General features: G+C 38.1%; 1 protein-coding gene across 1 annotated transcript in view; it reads left to right on the forward strand.

The window, feature by feature from the left end:
* The window catches only part of LOC145779279 (uncharacterized), a 92,305-nt gene that overhangs the window by 34,496 nt on the left and 30,888 nt on the right, over positions 1 to 26,921 (forward strand). Inside the window, exons 3-7 of the mRNA XM_082590824.1 lie at positions 3,129 to 3,193; positions 3,640 to 3,698; positions 13,106 to 13,212; positions 19,995 to 22,324; positions 25,144 to 25,198. Of these exons, the coding sequence (XP_082446950.1) occupies positions 3,129 to 3,193; positions 3,640 to 3,698; positions 13,106 to 13,212; positions 19,995 to 22,324; positions 25,144 to 25,198 (2,616 nt within the window). The remainder of the gene's footprint in view (positions 1 to 3,128; positions 3,194 to 3,639; positions 3,699 to 13,105; positions 13,213 to 19,994; positions 22,325 to 25,143; positions 25,199 to 26,921) is intronic.

Genomic DNA, 26,921 nt, shown 5'->3' on the forward strand with positions numbered 1-26,921 from the left:
GGGCGAAGCACGCCCAGCCCAGCCTCATTGGCGAAACACGTGTCTATCGCTGTCAATTCTTGCTACAAATCGGCTGCCGAGAAAAAAAACAGACAAAAAGTAAGTTAAAAAGTTAGATCCCATGTGGAAGATCTGCTTACTTCTTGAAAAAACTCCCACATTTTGGAGCAAAATGGTTTGGTCGCCTGACTAATATAAGAAAAAAACAAAGAGCCCAAAATGTATATAGATACTAAACTCATGTTCAGCAAACGTTTTGAAAATTATAGTGTTTTCATCTTCAGTGCTATAAATAACATTTTTGCTATAAATAACAATAACATTGTGAATAGCACCTACATGAACAGGCGCCACAGTGCTCTGCACCTAAATATCCAGACGCCACAGTGTGCGCATCTATTTGACCAGCGCTTTAAAAACTTTGTTTGGCGTCTGCGCCTAAAAGACTTGCTCCCGGATTGCTGTGGCAATTGCCGTATGCTTTTGCCGCTGTTGTTGGAGGCCGGTGGATTAGGCCATGGTGGAAGACATAGTCTGCGGTCTGTTCAGTGTCACCACACTCGCATTCTGATGAAGGAGCCAGGCCCCGCTTGTGCATGTCTGAACAAAAGCGGCTGACCGGCCAGTTCTCAGGTGCTCTAGCCTGAGGCAGCGCTAGGCAGCTCCTCTGTCGAAAAGTACTGATGACCCACTATACCGCAGCTGAACACCAAGGGCATTACGGCCAGCAAGCTCAGCATCATCACCTCTTAAGATGTTTAGTTCAGATGGATTACTTCCATAAAATTCCTTGCATACCATACTTTACAGAAGATATTGGCAACTTTTCCTTCCTCAACTGTGTAACGTACAGCAGGCATATTCCAACCTTTTACTGTCTCCTCTTTCACCATACTTAAACTTTCTTGCATGCGTTAAGCATTCAATAAGAAATGGCTGGGATATGCGTCAGTTTATAAACGTTAGCCGCGCAAAATTTATCTACTACTATGTAGAAAGGGCATTGTGGCGTAATGATTTGTCCTTAATAATAATGCTTGTTTTTATGTAGCGCTATATCCACTGCAGAATGCGTTGCCCCTCAGCGCTTTGCAAAGCAGACAGTGTCAATGCAGATGTAAAGAGGCACAACTGAGTACATTATTACCTGAATCTATTCTATTGCTCAGTGCCAAGCAAGAATAAGATTCAGTACCATTTTTAAAAAGTCTTTGGTATGACCTGACAAGGTATCGAACCCATGCATATTGCTTACCGATTCAGAGGCAGACGCACTAACCACTAAGCCTTATATGAAGAATTGGAAGCTTATAAAACTGTTAACAAAGGCATCTCAGAAGCAACAACTGAAAAGATGGGTCGTCAATCGTCATCTGTGGTATTTTTCGGAAGAGCTTGTTGCGCCTTTTTTATTTTGATGATGATGTTGCATCAAACACCAAAGAAGAAATAGTGGAAGTGATGAGAATTGAAGAAGATTTATAAGAACCCAAAAAAAGAGTCACCATGACACTTAACAACTTAAAAACTAAGACACTATCTTCATTTACCAGTACAAATACAAAGTTGTTGTTCAATAAATTAAGCCTTCCCTACTCTTTTCTCCATCTTCCTGTGTCAGAGTGGGAAAAAAATAGTGCTTATCAGTCTGCTCGAGAACTGTGTAAATCTCTAGCTGTGACCATGATCATGCAGAAAGACCTATAGCACTTATTCAAAACTTTTCTGGGTGACTCACTAAGAATGAGGAACAGTTGCAGTACCTTTTTCAAGCCGTTTCACAACATCAAAAATGCATTTCTGAACCACTTAAAAAGGCTTTGAGCCTTTGACGTGACTTACCATTTTTGAGGCGCTGTCCATTACAGGCCTCGAAATTCGTTTTTGTTGACGGCGGACAATTTAAGGCTCACGGCGGACACATCAGTTTTAGTGTCGAACGTCATGCTTAATCGCTTTATTTTGATAATTATCCGCCATTTGAGAACTATAGCTACGGTTGAGAACGCTTTTTAAAATTTCAGCAAAGTCACTCTGAAAGGCTTTCATCAGACCAACGACGTGCGCTTGAAGAGTCAAAGCGCCCCGTAGCTGCTTAATACGCCACACAACTGATTACCTTCCATTGAACGAGGTCGTGTAGCTTATTGCGTCCCAATGCTTTGGGCACGAGTTGGAAAACTTCTACACTACACTGACGCTACTATTTTCTGTTGTGCAAAGTTTCACTGGGATTTTTCTTTAGGTTTATTTTTGCGTGTCATGTGAGCGAAAGTGAATTTTCCCTGGGCCTTTTCTTTCTTACTGTAATACTAAAACTTAACAAATTTTGCTGCATCTTGCTGTAATAGCCTACTCGTATAATCTAATTTTGTAGCCAACCTTGCTTTATCAGTAATACTCGGAGATCAAAGCCAGACATTGTGACGTAAGACTTGAACTAAGTTGCACGTGATTCGGGTAGAAGTACTCAATTCATAGTGAAGAATTCACCTTTGTTACGCTGATTCAGTGTCATCAATTGTTGAAGCAAGGTAAAAATCGAAAGTTTTCCTGCTTAAATGAAAGCTAAAGTATACAGTATTTACATTTTCTAGAAAGCGCGAGCAATTATATTTTCGCAACAATTGTTTGTGCTATGCAATGATGATTTGTATCGCTAGTTCCTGTGCTATTTCTCGGCGGACAAATATGACCAATCTAGATGGTACTTCTCACGGTCATCACATGCTGTGACGGTGGACATGTCCGCCGTGAATTTCGAGGCCTGTATTATGACCAATCACTATTTGTATTTTGCAAGTTTGTTTTAGCATGACTAAAATACCGTGTGAATCACAACTTTTCTAAATTAAACATCCAATATTTATTCAGCGAATTATTGTTATTGCAACTCAAGATTCACTTATAGCTATTTCTTTACACTGTTTGTTGTGCAATATTTTGAAGCAGTTAAATAGGCAGCTGCTTTATCATTTTTAAACATATGAATGAAGAAGACACCCAGCCCTTCAGGTTGAGGAAGTTTAATTAGCTATTGGCAATGGAAATTGGCAATTTGAAAACTATCCAATTAAGAATTTATAATTTAAACTTTATTGAATATTTTAAAGATAATACTTAAATAGGTTGATGACGAAGGACGGAAAGGTTGCAAGAGAAGAGTCAGTTTTGCTCACACGTATCAAGTCAAGTATGCTAATTGTTGTTGTTATTGTCTGTTGATATTTACATATTGCACTTTAATAACATGCAGTTTGATGTCCCATGTAATCATGTTTAAAGTTCAAACTTGAATTTTAAAATATTAGATGAAATTATTGTATAGATTTGAATGTGAGTACTTTCAGCTTCATTGTATTGTAAAAGTGCTGCTTTATACGAAACGTTTTTCTTTAACAAGTTCATGAATGTGGCCCAGAAACAATGTCTGGCGACTCAACTTTGGCTTGTGATCCCATCATCATCTGTTCGTCATTGACCCATAGTCACCTGTTCTGATAGTTGGCTCAAGCACATGTTTGATGACTTTCATGACTTGGCCTTGTAACTTAAGGCCTCTGTAGTTGCCTTTCAAGAGCGTCCCCCTTTTCGTTATAACAAATTACTGTACGGTATTCTAATTGAACATCTTTTCAGGGAGATATCTCGCGTTGCTGATATTGCTGACAAATGGCCAAATTCAACTTCAGAGATAGGTTTGAATTTTTCTGCCACTGTCAAAGTTTAAGATAACAATTTTTGATTTTATATAATTTAAAATAATGTTAATAATTAATCAGTTATCTCCTGTGTTTAATTAAAAGATTAATTTTTTGATATCCTAATAATTGGTACCATGCATTTTACTTCTACATCAAGATTTTCATAATGTAGACTTTAAAAGTAGTGAAATGAAATTGTTTTGTTGTCTTCTCATTTTTTTACATTCTTTGTACGGCACCTCGTTGGATTTTTAGAAAAATGTTTAAACCAGTTAGAAAAGGAGATCTATCATAATATCAACCCAAAGTCTGGGACTGTTTACAAACCGGTTAAGCAAATGCGCTGTGACAACCAAGATGTTAGTGACAATAAACCCATAAGAAGACTTCAGTGGATTCTCATTGACCAGGAAGATTCCCATTGACCAAACTCCGTCACTGGAGCTAGTGACTACTCTTGGGAATTTTTGTATGCTGATATCCTTGCCATTCTCGAAACCTCATTGGAGGCACAAGTTGACTGAATGACAAAGACATGAATTCAAAGAGTCTAAGAGTGATCATGGGAAACACCAAGGGAATGGCCCGTTTCGGCGAGTTCCCTATCAACAACGCCTTCTGTTTATTTAGAGAATTTTGTATTTTATTCTATAATATCGTTTCTTTTGCATTCCAACAAAGAAAAAAAAATTTGAAATGGAATTTAGTGAAAAAAGTTTGAACTATTAAAGCAGGGCTGCGATTTTTTCTTGTCAAACGACCAAAAATTCTGCGTTTGTTTGTCGAATAGTAGTATGACTTCACAAGAGTCAGATAAGCGTTTGGTTGCGAGTTATCGCACAAGTTGTGTGGATGTACGTCAGAGTCACGTAAGTTTTTAATCACATGGTGGTTGAGTGATTGCAAAGGAGTATCAAGCGCTAAATTGTCTACCTACTGGACGTTTATATTATTTGTTTTGCTCCAGGAAGAGAACTGTTTTAAACGTGAAACTGAGGATTGCAAAACAAATTTAAGCCCTTAGGACTTAGGCTATACTGCTAACGTAACCTACTGCGTGATAGAGATTTTTCCTTGGCATCTTTTTAGTCTCGCTTAGTACGTAAGTAGTTATGTACGTACCCGGTCCCGCACGCCAACACAGTTAGGAGCAAAATATGCAAGTTACCAAGAAACACAGTGAAGATGAAGCGAAAAATGAACTGCAGATAAAAGAAAACAGAACAATACTACGATAATAAAAAACAACGGCGTAATGTTACAGCATTTAAGGTGTGCCGAAATGGCAAACAAGCCTCTTCGTACAACATTGCAACAAACTAAATGCAATCACGTACGAATCACGGAACTAAACACACACAAGAACGATTAATTAATAACAGTGAAAGGAACGAACATTAGTAACAAGACAAACATTAATGCCAGGGCATGCTTGCTACTAGATCTTGATTTTTCTGCCTCCGCATGACTTTAGACTAGAGATTTGCGTTGCTTCTTTTTTTTTTGAAGATAAAAATGCCAATCATTTCGGAACAGGCAGACAAGTGCTTTTCGCAACAATGGTTTCGCCAGTGAAATCGGTGGGCCGCACATGCCAATGAATAGTTCATCTTGAATAGCTTTGTCAGACAGCGGCCTTAATCGCGAGTCGTGCAGTCCGTAGCTGGAGCAGAAACACTCGATGATACATTCGTTACAACAGCACAACAGGTACTTCAAGCAGAAGTGCATGAGCTCACTAAAATCCTGGTAAAATTTTTCCTTTGTGAGGACGTTGTACCACAAACTTTCAATCGAAGGAAATGGATCTTTGGATACTACGCGCTGATGAAGCGTGCCGTACAGCAAAATGAGGCGGTCCTGATTAAAATCCGCACCCGCGGACTCTAGAAGATGGCGAAAACCAGAGAGCTCATCACTTGTAGATTTTGAAGAGCGTACTGCTGTTGTAATAAGTACAGACGAAATCGGTTAATAGTATACTGCTTAAACGTATCAATCGTTTATTTGAATCAAAACCTGAAATCCCAAACCAAATCCAATCTAATGTTAAGTAAAAACATCGGTTAAACGTATACCGCTTAAAAGAATAAGTCGGATAAAAGCATCAGGATTTGCTTCACGTTTGCCTACTTTATTCATTTAATCGTATAATTGTACCCGTAAGCAAACAGAGAATGTCTCTTTTGGTCGGCAATTTTCAAAGGCGAAATGAAGCAAAGGTGTGACAGACACAAGCGATCAAAACAAAGACAAGTGTCCGTAATCCCAGGCCATAATCTTATGTGCTAGACATCGCACTGCAAACAACCAATTTTCGCACAGCTGGGTTTCATTAAAACAGAAAAGCACACCAAAGGAATAATCACACTTCCTAATAAAGAAGTTTAAATGCTTTTGATGTCATCCATCGGCGACTGGCCTTCCAAGGAATGGACGCCGACGAATTATTTCAGCTTGAGAGGGAAACATGTCCAAAAGTTTAAACCAGAAAACTTTGGAGAATTTTTTTAAAATTGCTGAATAAAAGTAGCCTACTGTTGTGAAATGCAGTGCGTAATTTCATTTGTGCAGTTTCGTTCAGTTGAAGAACACTGCAAATTAATTATTTTACCAGACAGCGCAAAAAACTTGAAAAAAAAACCTTTGCGATTCCAAAACAAACAATAAGTGTGAGCTGTGTTTTTCTACCATACCCTTATTTTTGCAGGCCACGTTCCACACTCAAAACTGCACAGCTGGTAGGCTAAAAATAGCACGCTTAAATCAAAAACTTCAACGGCTAAAGTTCGCGTTGTGACGTCACAGAGATCGGTGAGATGAAAACAAGTCCGATTGCAGCAGTTTGCAGAAAAATGCTTTGATCGTACAAGCTCTTCCCAGTCAGCAAAGCGGGTCTTTTTTACATTGATTCAACGTCTGCAGACAATAAATCAATGTAAAAAGAACCAGTTTTGCTGGCTGGAACATATCGCATAGTGTTATGTAACAGAAAACTAGTAAACTCTTTAAAGTTTAACCAGAATTGTAAACAGTTGTAGGAAGTATCAGTTTGTAATGTGCGTTGCAGCCTAGTCAGCATAGACGTCTTCTCAACAATTACGCCATTCACCACAAACCTTTGTTTTAGCAAATTGGTTAAACGAATCAATCGCATAATCGTATCAAAACGTCTGGCAAATAGGTGATGCGATTAACCAATTTCATCTGTATATATCTCACAGAGTCAATTTTGTTAATTGGCTCATATGGCAAAATGCAAACTGGCATAGACGTTCACAACTAAAAGTAGCCTACTTCGGTTATTTTATCTATAAAAGAAACACGTTGAGTTGAAAAACATGAAACGTGTGTGGCGAAATATTTGATGCCAGGCGTTAGAAATTCGATTAAAGCATTTTCCCGTAGTGTTCAAAATGTTGTTCTGGAAGAGAACTCCTTTCCATAAAAATAGAGGCTTTTTCATCTGTATTTCTGAACATCTGGTTGAAAATTAGGCTGTTTTCTAGATGTAAAAAACTTTCGTAACAAGTATCCAACAGATTCATTTTAACAGAGCAATATTGTTAATTGGCTTATACGTCGAAATACAAACTGGCATAGAAGTTCACAACTAAAAGTAGCCTACTTCGGTTATTTCATCTATAAAAGAAACCCGTTGTGTCGAATAGCACGAAACGTGTGTGGCGAAATGTTTGATGCCAGGCGTAAGAAATTTGATCATAAAGCATTCTCCCACAGTGTTCAAAATGGCGGCGCGGACGGACGCCTTGGGAGTTTCTCACGTAAAGCGTCGCTTTTAGGCTTTGCCTTGAAGTACCTGGCGCAAGAAAATTTACGTAAGTCGGCACTCTTATGATTGCATCATGTGATGCCCCCCCGATTGTTCCTCGACCTGTCGACGTTTAGTCCTCTCTCAGTTTTTTTTTTCCGTAAGGCACGGCATTTGTCGAATAGTGACGGCGCGTGTCGAGCGACGTCGTCGCCGAAAAAGGCAAAAATCGCAGTCCTGTATTAAATTAAAATGTTTACTCACATAAAATTGACATGTATCCTACGTCATCCACCTTCTTTGCGTCATGTTTATGTCATTCGTCATGTCATTCATTCATTAAATAAGCTATTTGTTGATTTTATATGATATTTCAAATATATTTTACATAAAAACAACCTTTTTCACAAAACGATGCTGTAACTCAAAACAGTCAAAGAATTTTTGATGTCAACAAAACTTTTGAATGTAATGTAAAGGTAATTACAACGTTTTAACGTCGTCAGACATTGAAATCGTGTACAAAAGGGAATTTTTGCGGACCAGGTATAGGTTGTACCTGAGAAACATAATTTACAACGCTATTCGATTTGTTCAAAGAACCCAATTACCATTAGCCTAACTGTTCGTATTTACATTGATTCAATGTCTGAATATTTAATAATATTCAATCGTTGGATTTACAGAAGGCGTCCTTGGATTTTCAAAAAATTGCCGAATAGGGAACTTGCAGAAAACGGTATGGCCCGTTTCGGTGAGTCCGATTCGGTGAGTCCGATTCGGTGAGTCCGATTCAGTGAGTCTGATCCCTATTCGGTGATTTTTTCAATTTTTGTTTTTAAAATATTGGGTACAGCAGCCTAATTATCATTGCCGTTTTAGGGTTAGGGGTTAGAGGTTAGGAACTCACCGAATCGGACTCACCGAATAGTAGCAGACTCGCAGAAAAAGGCTGTCGTCGAATAGGGAACTTGCCGAATCAGATTCGCCAAATAGTAGCATACCCAAGACCAAGGTAATGATTGTTGGTGCAAACCGTAACTTCTCAAAGTGATGAGGAAAGCATTCTTGTTAGGTAGGTACCATATGCCTAAGTGGAACAGGAAGAAGTTCTATTTACTACACCAGTTGCTTCTACTTTGTTCGAAAGAACTAGGGGTGTGAGTCGTTTTAAATAAACTATAACAAAAAACAACGTTTTATCATTTAGTACACTGCAGATTCACCAATTAAATTTTAAGGAACATTTACTCATCATATTATATGCAACAAAAGAAATAAACTAACCAGTAAAAGAAATTTGAGATAAACAATAAAGCAGTTTATCTGTTAACATGGTCACCACTGGGACAGCATTTTTTAGGATTTATCATCCGAACAGTTCTCATCTCCATCATTGGTAGCACTTGAAGTTGGGTAGTTCATTGGTAATATTTTATGAGCATGTGGCCACACATCTGACTTATACAAATGTACAACCAAGTCAAAACTAAAGTAAACTAGTTGGTTATAATTTATTCAGCTGCTAATAATTTAATAAAAGATGTATAAAACAATAGGAAGTACAGTAGTATAAAATAAGCATTGAATAAAAAAATACGTTTTTTAACATCCCTAGCAAAAACTGTAATGGAATTAAAGGTCACTTGGGCCGGACGCACAGTACTCATACAATTACTGTAAGGACACAGCAAGACCAATAAATGGACAGGCGAGGTTAAGGTTGAGGGTGACATAGTAGCTCACTTCTGTTACCTTCGAGATACTATTATCTTCTGTAGAGATGTGAGCTTTCAGCCATGGCATGGTGCAACTAAACCTGGAAAAATTTAGACAACTTCTTCCTATCCTCAGAAAAAGCAACATCTCGTGCAATATTTAATCACGCTTACTCCAACTGTGTAAGGAGTATCATGTTTTATAGTTCTAAAACATGGCTAACCCTAACAAGCGCATTCAAGCGCATACAGCGACACAACAAAGCCATGATAACATGGACTTGTTTGATTAAGTTTGAAGATAATGTCCAGTTTGCAACTCTCAAACCTATGCTCAAAAAGTACAAGGGCAAGTACATGAACATTGAACAATGAACATTGTAGTACAGTGGGGTCAGGGCAGACCAAAGCTTTCTTGGAACAAACTCATGAATGTGATCTTGTATCCCTAAACATAGACTTGACCAACCACTGAGTTGCAAGGCGTGGACAGGAAGACGTTGCTCTGGACAGGCGACAGCCCACACCCTCGAGATGAGAATTGATTCATGGCTGATTCATTGGTTGATAGTGTTAAAGATGTCATAAAAATTTAGTTAGTTTTCTCAAAATTTCAAAATCAACTGTCTGGCTTTGCAATATCGGAAAAGCACTTTAATTCAATGAATAACAACAATATTTGTAATTCAATTGTTTTGGAAAATTGCTGGAAACAGAAATAAACTTAAAAACTAGAGATGTACCGATATATCGGTATCGGTGATATCGGCCATTTTTTTAGTATCGGTATCGGTAAAATTTGGCTAGGTAGACCCCTGTTCAAATTTTTGATACGTCACACTCCCGTGACTTCTTGTGCGCACCTTTTAACATTGGTTGGTTACAGTGATTCTTTCACTTAAACAAAATGTTTTGTTTCAGCAGTTATGCGTTGTTCGATTCTTAAGTTGTGAAGGAGACTCAATTTCTCCTATATTTATCATTTGTGTTTCTTTTTTACTCTCAGCAGAGTATAAAACTTGTAAAAGTTTTTCATCCATACAACATCATGAATGAAACTATATCTCAAATCGGCATAGTGACGTGACATTATCTAAATATTTTATCGAATAATAAATTAACAAATTCGATCGTGGGCCACTCCAGAAGCAGAAATATTTAACTTGACAGGAAAATTTAGCCTCGGGCGATTTTTGTTTTGTAGCCTAACATTCAAAATCGCAAAACTCACTCTGCACTGTCGTCAAGAGAGATGGTGGTGCGTGATGACACGTGCTACACCACACCAAGTAACGTAACAGAAATAGCGAAGAGCATGTATCACCATAAAAAAAACACACAAATGTGATGCAAATCGGAAACATCAAAAGACATAGATGCTTTTTGACTTGTCAGCAGCAAGTAGTGATAACTGTGGCAACTGGGAGTTTGTTGTGGGAGTTCGTTGTGCAACCTACTTACTCTGACATTGTTTAAGCTTGGTGAGTTTATTACAAAGAAAGGTGGAATTAAATCACAAACTGACAGAACCAGCTTACTAAAAATAACCAAGTTACATGGGTTTTTTAAACGTTTAGCAACATAAAAACGATGCAAAATTATACATTTTTGCTACCTGGGTAGTCTTGGCCTGGCAAAAGCTTCTCAACCAAACAACAAGCGCCCTTAGGGGTAGGAACTTCAACATACTGATATTCAATTGAACGAACTCGAACCACAAACCATCAGATGTTAGGTTGTCCATCCAATTGTGACCATTTCAGCATTCAGCCAGAGAGTTGATTATTACTTTAAACTTTTTTTGGTAATTACACAACAAACAAGAGCAATAGCAGTGGTGGAAAGTTGCATTTTTTCTTTGTTCTGAGAAACACAACCTTGATGACGTCACGAACAGCGTAGCTTCTGATTGGTTCGTGGTTCAATGGGATATCAGTATGTTAAAGTGCCTACCGCCCTTAGGTTGCACATTACTTGTCAAATAGTTTTAGTACGACTACACAAATGACTTGGTTTACATTTGTTTGCGCAAACCCTTTATTAATTTTTTAGAAACCCCAATTATGATGTAATATTTCTTCCCTTATACCCCAGTCCTCAATCGCGGTGGCCTTTCATTACTAAAACCTACTATTATGACACAACAATGCGGTTAAGATTGGATTCTTGAATCTTTAATAAATTATGCCAATTCAAAGCTTTTTTTAATAGTTTTATGCAAATACAGGTAAAACTGAGCATTTGATATAATTCCTTGCAAATACCAAAATTGCTTAGTTTTGTAACACTAAAGCAGGGGTGGGGAACCTGCGGCCCGCGGGCCAAATGCGGCCCGCGTGACTGTTCCATGTGGCCCGCGTCAATATTTCTTTACCCAAAATATATTGAAACAACAGCTCAAAAAAGAGTAGGCTAGGCTCTGCATTCTCGGTATATTGCGAATGGCCTTCTATGACTAGTTAATCCATCATAGAAGGCAATTTGTAACAACAATGTGACCAGTTATTGTTAATCGGTCAGTTATGCCATTCGTGAAAAGTGTTTTGCAGAGTAGCCTACTTCTCAAATTAGCAAAATTTTACGTTGTATAATGGCTTCTGCAAAGAAAAGAAAAATTAGTGATGAAGGCAGAATGTTCCAGAAAGATTGGACAAACTTGTACTTTGTTGAAGTAGCCTAAGTGGCAAACCTGTGTGCATTGTTTGTGGTAAATCTGTAGCAGCAAAGAAAAAATCACATTTAGAGCGTCATTATGACTCCTGCTATTTGAAACAGCTAACAGGGCAGGCGAGGCAGAATAAGATTAATGTCCTTAGAAGAGAGTTACAAGCGCAGCAAAGCACTTTGTCAAGGTAGGCTACTGCAAACAGGATGAAGATATTGTCAGAACGAGTTATGAAGTTACCATACTGAACTGATAGCAAAGAAGCTGAAACCACATGCAGATGGAGAATTCCTGAAAGAATGCACTGTCACCGCTGTCAAGCTACTAGCTAAAATTTCGAAATTTTTAGTGGCCCGCCTGTGTTATTTCTCATTTTATGTGGCCCGCAATACTAAAAAGGTTCCCCACCCCTGCACTAAAGTATCGACCAAAATATCGGTATCGGCCTAAAAAAGTGATATCGGTATCAGTGCATGTCTATTAAGAACGTTTGTATGCGATACGAAGTTTGTCCGCATCCAGCTTTTTGTAGTGTAAAGTAAATTTTACTTTCAAAAGTTTTCCAAAGTCAATTTTTCGGAACGCTCTCAATATGTAATTGGTAACCACTAGTCATGTTTGTGAGAGAATTCTTGTCTGCCACGGCGCCAGGACAAACCATATTTTTCTTTGTTTTGATTATGTTATCAATGTATCAAGCCTGAATTAGGTGTGCGGCTTTTACACTAGTGCGACTGGTTTCCAAATAAATATGGTGAATGCAATTAACTTTTTTATTTGAAACAACAAAGCACAGGATGTAATCATTTATTTAATGAGAAAATAACATTTTTAAAATCCTAAGTTATCTGAAGTGCCTGTTTTTATGAGAATGACTTGTAGGTTCGAATGATTGACGTGTGCATTTTTTACATCGAATTGATGTTATCATACCAAACATTATCATGTTAATCTCAGCTTGCTCGCTGCCTTGTTTCACTCGAGCCTTGGACATCCATTAGTCTATTTCAGAAAACAGCAAACAGTAATCCTAAAACTTGGTAAAATAAAGAATTAGATAAAATGCCAATTGAATTAGAAATTGTAAAAATTCCTGTGACCTGCAGTATAAAAGTTACATTGCTTTATAAAAAGAATCTGTTATACATTATACATTCGTAAAATCTGATTATGTTCTAACACCATTTATGATGCTAGATCGATAATTCTGTTTTCTGACAATCTCAGTATTTTTTTGGATTTGCAGACACTACGAATCTTGACATTCCAAAGTTGGCTTTTTCTCGAAAAAATTCCATTGAAGTTGGGGCTGATGGGTTAAATGCTCTATTATCTGCTCCTATTGTTCAAAGTGTAAGTAAAGCTAAATTGGTTGATTTTTATAAACTTGTGTTTATTTTAGTTTATGTTAGTGCAACACAAACAAAAGATCTATTTAAGATGTGCTGATTTGAATACTTTTGCAATATTATGGCCCTTCCATAGTTGTAATCATAAACTCCTTTCAGGCCTCGAAATTCGTTTTTGTTGACGACGGACAAACGTGTCCGGTCTAAGCAGCTATCTCGGCGGACAAATTAAGTCGCACGGCGGACACACCAGTTTTAGCGTCGATCGTCATGCTTATTTAACACTTATCTTGATATTTCTTCGTCATTTGAAAAGTATAGCTATACAGTTTACAAGGCTCTAAATTTCAGCGAAGTCACTCTGAAAGGCTTTCATCAGACCAACGACGTGCGCTTGAAGGAATGAAGGGTCAAAGCGCCGTGTAGCTGCTTAATACGTCGCATAACCGATTAACTTCCACAGAACGAGGTTGTGTGGCTTCTTGCGTCACAATGCTCTGGGCACAAGTCGGAAAATTTCTGCCCTAACACTACTATTTTCTGCTGTGCAAAGTTTCATTAGGCTTTTTTCGTTAGGTTTATTTTTGCTTGTCAAATGAGCGAAAGTGAATTTTTCCAGGGCCTTTTCTTAATGTAATACCAAAACTTAACAAATTTTCCTCCATCTTGCTGTAATAGCCTACTCGTATAATCTAATTTTGTAACCAACTTTTGCCTTACCAATATTACTTCAAAGCCAGACATTGTGACGTAAGACTTGAACTAAGTTGCGCGTGATTAGTTTGGAAGTACGGGTACTCCCATCGATTCTTAGCGAAGAATTCACCTTTGTTACGCTGATTCAACGTCAGAAAGAAGAAAAATGTCATCAATAGTTGAAGCAACATCAAAACCGAAAGTTTTCCTTCTTGAATGGAAGCTAAGGGATACAGTATTCACATTTTCTAGATGCGCGCTAAAATACGCGGGAAATTATATTCTTGCAACAATTGTTAATTGTGCTATGCAATGACAATTTGTATCGCTCCTGTGTTATTGCTCGGCGGACAAATATGACCGATCTAGATGGTACTTCCCACGGACATCACATGCTGTGACGGCGGACATGTCCGCGGTGTCCGCCTTGAATTTTGAGGCCTGCCTTTAGATAAGGACTGGAATGTTACAATCTCAGAATTTGCAACTTGAGTCTGAAGGATTAACTTGAGTTCTGGGCTGAAATGACTTCTAGAAAAGCTAGAAACACAATCTTAGAATCCACATTAGGGTTTTTGAGGATGGCGAGTTCAATGGTGTTACTTTCAATACCATCTGAGGTCATTTTCAAGGTCAAAATATTATATTTTAAGGCACCGGCGCCAAGTCCCAGGCGGGCGGGCCGCGCCCACCGGACATTTCAAGAATTAAAAAAAAATAATAATGCAATTTTAAGTCCCAAAATTTCTGTAACATCTGCCACCTTCTCATACTAGCCTTTTTACCTTATTCGCAAGGTTTTGTCGCCATATGATAGGCCCTACTAGACCTACTAATTAAGCGATTAGTTTTCGTCAATTATTGCCATTGTTACATTCATGCAACGTTAAACAACGTTGATTCGCCGTTAAACGAGCAAAAGTATCCAGCCACGCCGTTTGTCTCCACTCTGCCACTCGTAGCCCAGTGAAGTAATTTTCTCTCAAACGATGTTATCAATTAACTCTGCTGCCAAAATGCTGTCGTGCTGCCAAAATGCATGCATCCTGACAAATCAATTATCTCATATTGAAGACCATCAAGTGATATCACCTCAAGTCACAAGACTGGTATCCACTCATGCCAGGCAGAGAATGGGTTCTGAAGGTATACATGCAACATGTGCTTCAAAGGAGCTGTTTCCTTATGTTAAAGGAAAGTTATCACCATGCACAGGAAGTACGCCGATATCTTGCACTGAAACTAAACCTGCAAGATGTGCTGAAGACGAGAAATTCACATGTAGTCAAACACTACAGTTGGTCGGAAGTTTTGTCGTCTCAATCATCACAGTTGCGTCCGTTACGTCATATACCAATCACAAAAAATATGTGGAACTGAATTACCAGGACCAGACGTTGTTGCGTACCGATTATATTTATTACTTGTTTCCAAATCGTGTTAGAGGAGACATAAACTTAAATGTAAAACTAGGCTAGCCCAACAACCTAGCAAAATCGCCCTTTTGAAAAACGCACAAAATAACCTTTATGACGTGACAGTATGTGTTCGCCCGCCCGCGAATTTTTTTTCCCACGAGATTTCTGTCTCATTTACATATTTTGGTAAAAGTTTGTATTAAAACCTTGTGAATGCAACATTTTCTTGTTGGCACGGTTGGTTCAGTGGTTTCAACCTCTGCCTAGTGTTTGTGAAAACGAGGGTTCGACGCCCGTCGAAGTCAAACTTTTTTTTTCTTTAATTTAATTTTTGCGGTGCACAAAAGCTTTTCAAAAAAAGTAGGGTTAGGGAAAGCTTATATTTTATTATCATTGCAGAATTTCATTGGCAAATAGTTATTTCGCAATCTGAATCAACCAATCTCTCAAAACACTTTCGGAAAATCTCACTTTTAGAGTGACTAGAATCAATGAGACAGAAAGCTCGTGGAAAAAAAATATTCGCCGCCCGCCCAGTTATTTTGAAAACTCGGCGCCTATGTTTTAAGGTCAAATTACTGAATTTTGGTCATTTTTGCATCTAACTCGTAAAGCAATACATTTTTAAAGAAGTCATGACGAAACATAAACATCATATGCATTTCTCAACATTATGACTATTATCTAAAGGAGTCTATGATTGCAATATAATACAAAAAGTGACAATACATAACAACATGACACCATAATGGACAATGTCTATCACTAGTTGGAAAACTTTTCTTGCCTCCTGAGGCATCCCAAAGACTTTTCTTTGTCACTTGCATTGTGGACATAAGCTTTCAATAGAATGTTGGCTAAAATAGTACAAGTAGTATTATTACTAGCTAAAGGTGCATCTACAAACGATAACAGCACACCAAAATGAAACCGGCAACGCATTTCAGTCTTGTCATGCAGATTACAGGCATTGTGTACAAAAAAGACAGTTGACATAGTTGGCACACTAAGTCCACCTCTTCAAATTATGTAGGAACTCTGATGACACCTCATTACCATCTTCACCATACGTAGATCCAGTGACGTGCGGTGAGGTTCCTAGATAGTAAGGCACTAATTTTTTCAAGTCAAGTCAATTGATTTTTTTATAAGAGGGTTCTTAAGGTTAATTATATATAGGTTATATCGGAATGGCCCGTTTCGGTGAGTCCGATCCCTTAACGGGGGATTTTTTCAACTTTTTTTTTAAATTATCAGGTACCGTAGCCTAATTATCATTGCCGTTTTAGGGTTAGGGGTTAGGAGTTAGGGTTAGAGGTTAGGAACTCACCGAATCGGACTCACCGAATAGTAGCAGACCCAGGTTATATAGGGGGGGATCCAATTCCTACAAAAACAAAGGTGTTTTTAAGAAAAGTGTGTTTTAGTTATTTTGGTCTTTTCCTTTTGGAAAGTCGATAATGATTATATGCTTAGACACACAACTACAGAGGTAAGAAGTATTATGCCTGAAAATGTCACTCATAGAAAGTTCTGTGAAAAAAACTATGAAAAAGTTGAAGCTCTATTGCTGGAAAAGTTGAAGCTGCATTGCCGGAGTTGCTTAAATCGATGGAAATATTGAGGGACGTATTTTTATGTGTAGGCTTGAAACAATTGGCCGTTGTTTTAGAAATTAGAAAACAATGAAAAGAATCACAAAAGCATAAAAAGTGAAACTTGGAAAAAAGGAAGTTGCGCCTTTTCTGAATTAACGTATTCAAGTGTAATTCAATAGATCACAGTTATGCTCTGTAGAAGTTAAACTTAAAGACTTTGTTTTTAAGTTGAAGCATTGCAAGTGTGCAGAAATCAATTCCCACTGCGTGTGATCAATTCACAATTCAATCAATTCACACTGCGTGGTTGTGTGATGTATCAAAAATTTAAACATCTTGTATTTTTCTAAAACAGTGTGATGTTTAGTGTGAATGACTAGATATTTGACCCTGATAAAATGTAGTCCAAAACAACTTCTCATACAGGGCTGCAATTTTTTCTTTCTTGTCGAACGACCATAAATTCTGCGTTTGTTTGTCGAATAGTAATATGACGTCACAAGAGTCAGATAAGCGTTTGGCCGCAAATTACCGCACAAGTTGTGTGGATGTACATCAGAGTCACTTATTAAGTTTTTAATCGTGCGCTGGTTGAGTGATTGCAGAGGAGTATCAAGCACTAAGTTGTATATTACTGTTGTGCTCCAGGAAGAGAACTGTTGTAAACTCGAAACTGACAATCGTAAAAGAAAATAGCCTTTAGGCTGTACTTGTATATCGCTAGCGTAACCTACTGCGAGATTTTTTTCTTTGGCATCTCTTTAGTCTCGCTTAGTACATAAATGGTTATGCACTTACCCGCACGCAAACACAGTTACAGTTAGGAGCGAAATATGCAAGTTACCACATGTTTGATGCCAGGCGTTAGAACTTCAGTCAAAGCATTTTTATAGTCTTCAAAATGTTCTTGAAGAGAACTTCATTCCATAAAGATAGCGGCTTTTTTCATCTGTATTTCTGAACATCTGGTTGGAAACATGGCTGTTTTCTAGATGTGAAAAACTTTTGTAACAAGTATCCAACAGAGTCATTTTAACAATGCAACATGGTTAATTTGCTGATACAGCGAAATACAAACTGGCATAGAAGTTGACAACTAAAAGTAGCCTAAGTTATTTCATCTATAAAAGAAACCCGTTGTGTCAAATAGCACGAAACGTGTGTGTCGAAGTGTTGGATGCCAGGCATTAGAACTTCCATCAAAGCATTTTTGTGAAGTGTTGCTTTTGAGCCATGCCTTTAAGCACCTGGCACAAGAAAATTTACGTAAGTTGGCGCTTTATGATTGATAACATCACGTGATGCTCCCCCCCTCCCCCCGATTGTTCCTTGGCCTGACTTGACGTCATCTCTCAGATCTTTTTTCCCGTAAGTCACGGCATTTGTCGAATAGTGACGGTGCGTATCGAGCGGCAATGCCGCCCAAAAATTGCAGCCCTGTTCTCTTATGAAGGAAGTGAGACATTAATAGTTACTAGCCTACTTCACATCTTTGCAGACTGTAAAAAATCCGCAGCAAATTCGTTTTGTTAACATTTTTAGTGTTGGTTATACATTTAGCCCCAAATACTCCAAAATAGCATATATCACCGATATTGAATGATTTATCAGTACATCTTTGAAACTAATACTGGATTTGTTAATGTAACATATGTAATTTTTTTCTTAAAGTCTGCCATCAATGATGGTGGAGTATTCAGACATGTTTGTCAGTTTCAACTAGGGGTTAGGGTTGGGGTTATTTGGCAAAAACTTCCAAATTTAACTTTAGCCCTAATGTTAAGATACAACAGGGTATTCTTAGATCTTTGGTATTTTTTAATTTTCATTTGCTCTCACTATGAAAATTACTTTTAAAAATCATTTTTTGCTTAATGCTTATGTCATTTCAAGTTCAAATTTTACTTTTTACTTCACCAAAATTCTCACAAGACAGCCGCAAACAATTTTTTTAGTTTACATTTTACAGTAAAATGACTAAGCACATACATGCAAATGCAAGCCTCTAAGTTCCTTTATTTTTCCGGCGACCAAGCATGGCCTGCCAGAGCGTCTTCTCAGCGGCCAAATTCTTGCGCCTGGCAGCCAAAATAAAACATCTGTTTATTTATTTTTTTAAATCTGTTACTTGATATAGTGCGTTTGCTCAGGTAAGAACAGTGCAAACAATGCTCTGAACATATTTGCAGTTTGCATTTAAATGCGTTGCATCCCAAGTGGATGCAGAGCTAGTCTTCCAGTTTTTATAGGTCGACGCTCTGACTTTTTGCAAAACTTTTATTAGCAATATTTCTTGTCAGCATGAGAGACTTCGTCTTATTTGTGAAAACATGTTGCTAATACAAGGGAAGAAAAATTTCACAATTTTTGACTTGACAAGAACTCAATACTGTAGCACAATTTAAAATTTATTGTACTATTACGAGAAATACTTCCCTTTTTTGGAAACTCTTGCATGTACTGTAAATGTCAATTTTGTTGTCATCCGTAGTTGATATTTTTAACATTTCAAAAAATGAAAAACAGCGATGAAAATTTAGCAGCTTTGTAAGAAAACCAGACCCTAGTTATCGTCAAAAATTGCTGAGGAAGCAGGTGAAAAACGGGATAAAAAGGCAAAAACCTGAGCACTGATTTTAAAAAAGGAAATGGACTAATTACAATCACCACCAACAACTGTACTATACCTAAGACACAGCTAAAACTGTTCAATACATTTGTGTAAATTAAAGATACATGAAAAATAAGTCAGAGCCAAGAGCCAAGAAAAATAAGACAAAACCAAAAAAATAAGTCAGAGCTGAACTTAACCTGCAAACAAGTGGACGAAAAACCATGAAGTAGTTAGCAACAGAAACAATACATACGCAGCAAAAAATAAGCATATAATAATGGAAAACCATTACATCATAAAGGTGTGATAGGCAACTCTTATTGAACGATTTAGACTTTGGAAATTAACTTGACAGTATGTCAATTTTGACTGTCTTTTGTTAAGGCAAAAAGTAATTGACTTGCTTATGTTTACTGTCGAGTATTTAAGCCTCAGTTTTGAATGTTTTTTTTTTTTTCAGCTTAATGAGAATGAGATTTCCTGCAAAGATGATAACACCTTTAATATCTGTCCACCTGTTGATTCGCCATCATTGCGACACGCAGAACCGATCGAGTCTGTGCCCACTTCCCAAACCGAACTTATGAGAAACATCCTTGAACAACCGGTTGTAATGCCTTCGTTTCTTGCCCATTTGCAAGATAGCAAACAGCTGACATCTGTCGGAAATCATCCCTTGGGAAGCACTGAAGCAATTGAGTTGACATGCACTCAAAACAAACAGATATTACCTCTTCAAACAAAACAGGGGCTTTCTGTGGAAGACGGAGAATTGAATGATGAACAAAAGATGTTTGCTGAAGATATGGAGTTAACATGCACATTAAATAAGCCTCCAGGATGTCCTAAAACCATGCAGGAAATCGATATTCAAGATAAATGCATCACAAAAGATCAAAACCAGATATCATGCATCCAAAGCGAATCTTTGACATCCATTGGAGATATGCAAGTGACATATGATCAAAAGAAGGACTTGATCTGTATAAAAGAAAACCAGTTGCCATGCACTGTAAAGAAACAGTCAATGGGTTCTGATGACATGCAATTGACATGCATCTTAAGCAATCAAATACCACATAATGAAGACAAACTAGTGTCATTTTCCTATGACTCAAAATTGGTATCTCCCAAACACCGGCAATCAGCAGGTGCTGATGACATGCAAATGACTTGCACTCAAAAAGAGCTGTTTACACGTGATGAAGACATGCAGTTAACATGCACTCAAAGCAATCAAATACCACATAATGAAGACAAACAAGTGTCATTTTTCCATGACTCAAAATTGGCATCCCTTCAACACCGACAATCAACAGGTGCTGATGACATGCAAATGACTTGCACTCAAAAAGAGTTGTTTACACGTGATGAAGACATGCAGTCAACATGCACTCAAAGCAATCAAATGCCACATAATGAAGACAAACAAGTGTCATTTTCCCATGACTCAAAATTGGCATCCCTTCAACACCGACAATCAGCAGGTGCTGATGACATGCAAATGACTTGCACTCAAAAAGAGCTGTTTACACGTGATGAAGACATGCAGTCAACATGCACTCAAAGCAATCAAATACCGCATAATGAATACAAACAAGTGTCATTTTCCCATGACTCAAAATTGGCATCCCTTCAACACCGACAATCAACAGGTGCTGATGACATGCAAATGTCTTGCACTCAAAAAGAGCTGTTTACACCTGATGAAGACATGCAGTTAACATGCACTCAAAGCAATCAACTACCACATAATGAAGACAAACAAGTGTCATTTTCCCATGACTCAAAATTGGCATCCCTTCAACACCGACAATCAGCAGGTGCTGATGACATGCAAATGACCTGCCCTCAAAAAGAGTTGTTTACACGTGATGAAGACATGCAGTCAACATGCACTCAAAGCAATCAAATGCCACATAATGAAGACAAACAAGTGACATTTTTTCAAGATTCAAAATTGGCATCCCCCCAAGACAGACAATCAACAGGTGCCAATGACATGCAAATGACTTGCACTCAAAAAAAGCTGTTTACATGTGACAAAGACATGCCGTTGACATGCACTCAAAGCAATCAGTTAGCACATTATGAAGACAAACAAGTGGCATTTTCTCATAGCCATGACTCTAAAATGGCACCCCTTCAACGCAGACAATCAACAGGTGCTGATGACATGCAAATGACTTGCACTCAAAAAGAGCTGTTTACACTTGGTGAAAATGTGCAATTGACATGCATCCTTACAAATCAATTATCTCATATTGAAGACCATCAAGTGATATCACCTCAAGTCACAAGACTGGTATCCACTCATGCCAGGCAGAGAATGGGTTCTGAAGATATACATGCAACTTGTGCTTCAAAGGAGCTGTTTCCTTATGTTAAAGGAAAGTTATCACCATGCACAGGAAGTACGCCGATATCTTGCACTGAAACTAAACCTCCAAGATGTGCTGAAGACGAGAAATTCACATGTAGTCAAACACTACAGTTGGTCGGAAGTGAAGAAATGACTGGAATGCAAGGCAATACTTGTACTGAAGACAAACTAACAACTCTTGCAATAAATTTTGGTTTAGAATGTAGCACAGAAAAGTCTATTCCAGGTAAAATAGAAAAGAATAGTGCCATGGATATGTCATGTCCTGACAGTGATCCATCCAAGAGTAAAAGGCACGAGACTTATTCTAATGACAAGGTCTCGGTGGATGATACAACTGATGTACCTTTGGTGTTAATTCAAGCAACAACTGCTGACGTTGACAGTGTTTTCAAAGATAATCAAAGGTAAGGCATTCGGTGGGTCACTATGCTAGATTGATTACTTTTGGGAATCTTCATCTTCAGAGTACTCAGACTGAGAAAGCTCTCTTTAGACATTTAATACTGACAGTTTCCCGTATTTGTAGAGATTAAACCATATTGAACCAGGCTCAATCACTTAGGTTGAGCTTCGGCTTGTTGAAGTTGCAGTGTTATTTCTCTGCAAATGATTCTATCCACGAGGTGTCCTTGAATTGCGTTGCTCAAGCACACATCCTGAGAGTCAAACAAGGGTCGCACAAACATTTTATGTGTGTAACGTTTCAACATGTTCTTCATCATCATCATCGTCCAAATTCAGTTGCGTCACTTGTGGGGGTGGCTGATTGTCCTTGCCTTTACTGTATTCCTATTCTCCATCTCATTCTATTTATCACATCTTCTTCTTTGTGTGCTTCATTCTTCACCTGTTCTTTCTATGTTCCGTTTGGATGTCCTCGTTTTCTCTTCCCATCTACCTTCCAAGTCAAAGCCTTTCGAAGAAAACTTCCTTTCTTTTCTTTTTGGTACATGTCCATACCATCTTACTCCATTTGCCCTTGCAAGTTGTTCAGTAGTCTTCCTCATCTCTAGCATATCCATTAGTTCTTCTGTCTTTTTTCCCTGTTTTTTATCTCACACTTTGCTCTCACCATTGCCCTTTCCGTTTTTCTCAGAATTGCAAGTTCACTCTCTCTTAGCACCCATGTCTCGCTGTCACACAATATTACAGGCCGCACACAACTCTAATAGACTTCCCTTTTATTATTAACTTAATGACACAACACAACGTCGTGTTGTGCTTCTGTCCATCTTGTGTAATCTGCTTGAGTCCTTTTCTGAACAATTAATTAGTTTTACCTCAAAAATACTTGACCCGCTGTGCTGCGTAATTTTTCAGTAATCATTTGGTGTGAGCTAGTTAAGTAGTTTCTCAAAAGTTTAGATTTGACCATATTTTTGCGAGAGTTTTTAGTCTTTTAGGTGCAGACAGTTAGGCGCCGGTCAAATAGGCGCACACGCTGTGGCGTTAGGATATTTAGGTGCGCAACATTGTGGCGCCCAGTCATTTAGGTGCGATTCCTAGTGAAGTCTGCAGATTGTATTAGCTTGGCAGGTAGATACTTTTCACATAAAATGTTATATTGAAAAGAAAAATATGTTGTTTTGTTAATGTGCGTGCATTTATTTGTTGTGAGTCATGGCTTCAGTGAGTGAAGCTGCTTTATCCGGCACTGCTTTTCATACAAAATGTTATATTAAACAGAAAAATATATTGTTTTGTTAATGCGCATGTTCGGTATTTATTTGTTGTTAGTCTACGCTTGCATTGGCGAAAGCTTTATCAATAAATTATTCAAGTTTCCGAACATGACTGAGTTCACTTTTAATTAAGTCGCATAATAACTACGCTAAACATCAGTAAAAAAATATACCGTAGCCCAGTGTTTCTCAACCTTTTTTGGCCCGACGCCCCCTTTATAAACTGGCGAAATTTTACCGCCCCCCACAAAAAACGATTAATTACGAAAAGCAAATATATATGTTTGCGAGCATGAAAACAGTACACTGGTAGTAGTAGTTACATCATAATGGAATTTACCAGCTTTGTGATATACTGAAAAATTACTGAATTTAAACTTTAAATAGATAGCGTTTGTAAACAAAACGCTTGGTCAATCAAATATGACGATGGTGTAAGAGAAATTGTTTGGCTATCGTGCGAGTATGTAGAGTAGATTATCCAGAAAATGATGTGACGAAATCGTTATGCTGGTTGGTGGATGGGTTAAACCAGAATGCCCCCTAATAATCAAAACGCCCCTTTAAGCCGAGGTAATCATACCTCCCCCCTGCACAATCAAAACGCCCCCCCGGGGGGCGGTACCGCCCCCGTTGAGAACCACTGCCATAGCCAATATTAAAGCGGGTGGTAGGCTTAAGTGAAGAGCAACTTAGTTTTCCGTCAAAACCCCGACTAAGTTTTGCCAAAGCTGAGATACAATCTGCAGACTTTTCTAGGAATAGCACATAAATGAACAGGCGCCACACTGCTCCGCACCTAAATATCCAGACGCCACAGTGTGCGCACCTATTTGACTGGCGCCTAACTGTCTGCGCCTAAAAGACGTGGACCCATTTTTGCTGTGATACTGTATGATTCTTTAGTATTTCTGTTTAAAAAGTAATTTTCTCATAGGCTTGAAAAATGCTGTATGACTAGCCGAAAACGTTTGCTTAATGTTTTTTTATTTTATAATTTTAAATGTAGTGTTGTTGCTGAGTTATGTCTGTTTATGGTTTTTCATAACTATCGGTGCAATGGACTTTGTCAATTCCATGCAAATAAATTTGGTGTACTGTTAGGTCATCTCATATTCACTCACAGTTAACAAAAACCCTGAGTTTGTTTGCTGTTAATGAGATTTTGAAATCTGTCATTAACTCATTAATTGGCGACTCCCATATGGTGAAGATGTGGTGTATATAATATAGCCATGTTTCCTGGCACCTTGCATAGCACCATCATCTGTTGGCATTAACTAAAGGCTGGAAAGAAATCTTTTGGCTTTCAGAAATAATCTTGCTGATTTTTGTCATTAGTTTGGTATTATGTTGGTGTCAAAGCAACATCTTCAGCAAGGTTGCATGCAGGAAGTACGGGTTTTAGGCTGTGTGCTTTGGTCACATCTTTATGTCAAAACTTATACCTCTTTTTCTGACCAGCTTTATGTCAAAATTATTTGAAAGAACTTTTCATGCAAAGTGTTTTATTCCTTTTCATAGTTAGTTTTTGCTTTCAGGCCAGATCACGCAGTTGACTCTTTATGTGGCAGCATGAAAGATGAGGAGGATTTCGTAAGTGTCTTAGTTATATAGTTACGTATACTCGTATAGTTCACTTTTATTATAGCTATAATGTTACACTTTAATAGTGGATTGTTCTTATCAATTGATTGGTAGACTAAGGGGTTTTATTCCGGACTGAGAAGTGAGAACCCCTTTGAAATTCAATATTGGTGGTTTGATACCTTTTGAAAACTTGATTCAACGACAGAGTCTAAGTCCCCTTCCTAGCGGTTCTCAACCTGTAGGGCGTAGGCCATTGCTCACTGGTAGGCCATAGAAACATTTTGAGGTTGACCACAAACCTGTTTAAAATTTTGCTAGATTTACTGAAAAGTTAGTTTCTTTTGTGTCACGTCAGTATAGTTAATTGTTTACACTTGTCTGTTTGTTTAGTAGTTCTTACTGTACTAACAATAAGTGAAGCTGCTGTTTTATGCTAGAGAGCGGTAATTTCCATTCTAATATTGAAATAATAGTTTTGCGGCGTGATGCAATTAATGAGCTACGACAACATTGTGGTTTTCTTATACGGAGCCAATCGACTCCTTAGAGTAATTTATAACTTAAAGGGAGGAATGTAAATGATATGCAAATTTATTTAAATTAATCTATTGCCATGGGATAACTTTGATTTATTTATGCCTGAGCACACAGTTTTAGATCAACGTTGAGTTTTTACAACACTTTATGATGTGATAGACTACTACTTAGTGATTACAATCAAGTCATTACTGAAAGGTGTAGTCAATAATGTTCAGCAGCTGGTATCGTACTAACGCTCGGTTGAACAAACAATCTGTTTTGAAACAGGTTTTGCTGTTTTTTGCTTTAAACCTATTTGTGAGCTTTTTTCTTGCATAAAAGTTAATGGGCCACGGATTTTTGTCCAACAAAAATGAGATAAAAAAAGGTTGAAAACCACTGGTTTATATCATCATCATCATCATAATCCATCGTCGGTTTGTTCCTCACTAGTGGGGGTGGCCGATTGTTTCCTCGCAGCAATTGTTTTTATCCCTTTTCTCCATTTCACCCTGTCCCTTGCATCTTCCTCCTTCAGTCCGACTTTTTTAAATTCATCTTTTACTTGTTGTTTCCACGTTCTTCTTGGACGTCTGCGTTTCCTCTTCCCATCCACCTTTAGATCTAGTGCCTTTCTAAGAAAACTTCCTTCCTCCCTTCTTATCACATGTCCATACCATCTTACTCCATTTGCCCTTGCCATTTGGTCTATGGTCTCTCTCATCTCTAGCATATCGAACAATTCTTCAGTCCTTTTTTCCCTTCTTGTTTTCACCCCACACATTGCTCTCACCATTGACCTTTCCGTTCTTCTCAGGATTGCCAGTTCACTCTCTCTCAATACCCATGTCTCGCTACCATATAGCATTGCAGGCCGCACACAGCTCCGATATACTTTTCCTTTCATCCTTAGTGAAAATTTTCTGCCATACAACATTTTCCCACATTCCCTGAACTTTGCCCAGCCCAATCTTGCCCTTGTTGTCACCGCTGCTTCACATCCACTACTTCCATCTATCCGATCACCCAGATAACAGAAGTCTGTCACTGTTTCGATGCCATGGCAGAACTCATCATCATGGCCTTCCACTTCATTCCTTCCTTTACTGCATTTCCCACAAACAAAACACTTCGCCAATCTTGTTGCGGCTCTCTTGACATTAGCAGTTAGCACATCTTGCATGTACCCACTTTCCACATTCCTTGCATT

This window comes from Aplidium turbinatum, chromosome 1 (assembly GCF_918807975.1).
Source record: "Aplidium turbinatum chromosome 1, kaAplTurb1.1, whole genome shotgun sequence".
Classification (NCBI taxonomy): Eukaryota; Metazoa; Chordata; class Ascidiacea; order Aplousobranchia; family Polyclinidae; genus Aplidium; species Aplidium turbinatum.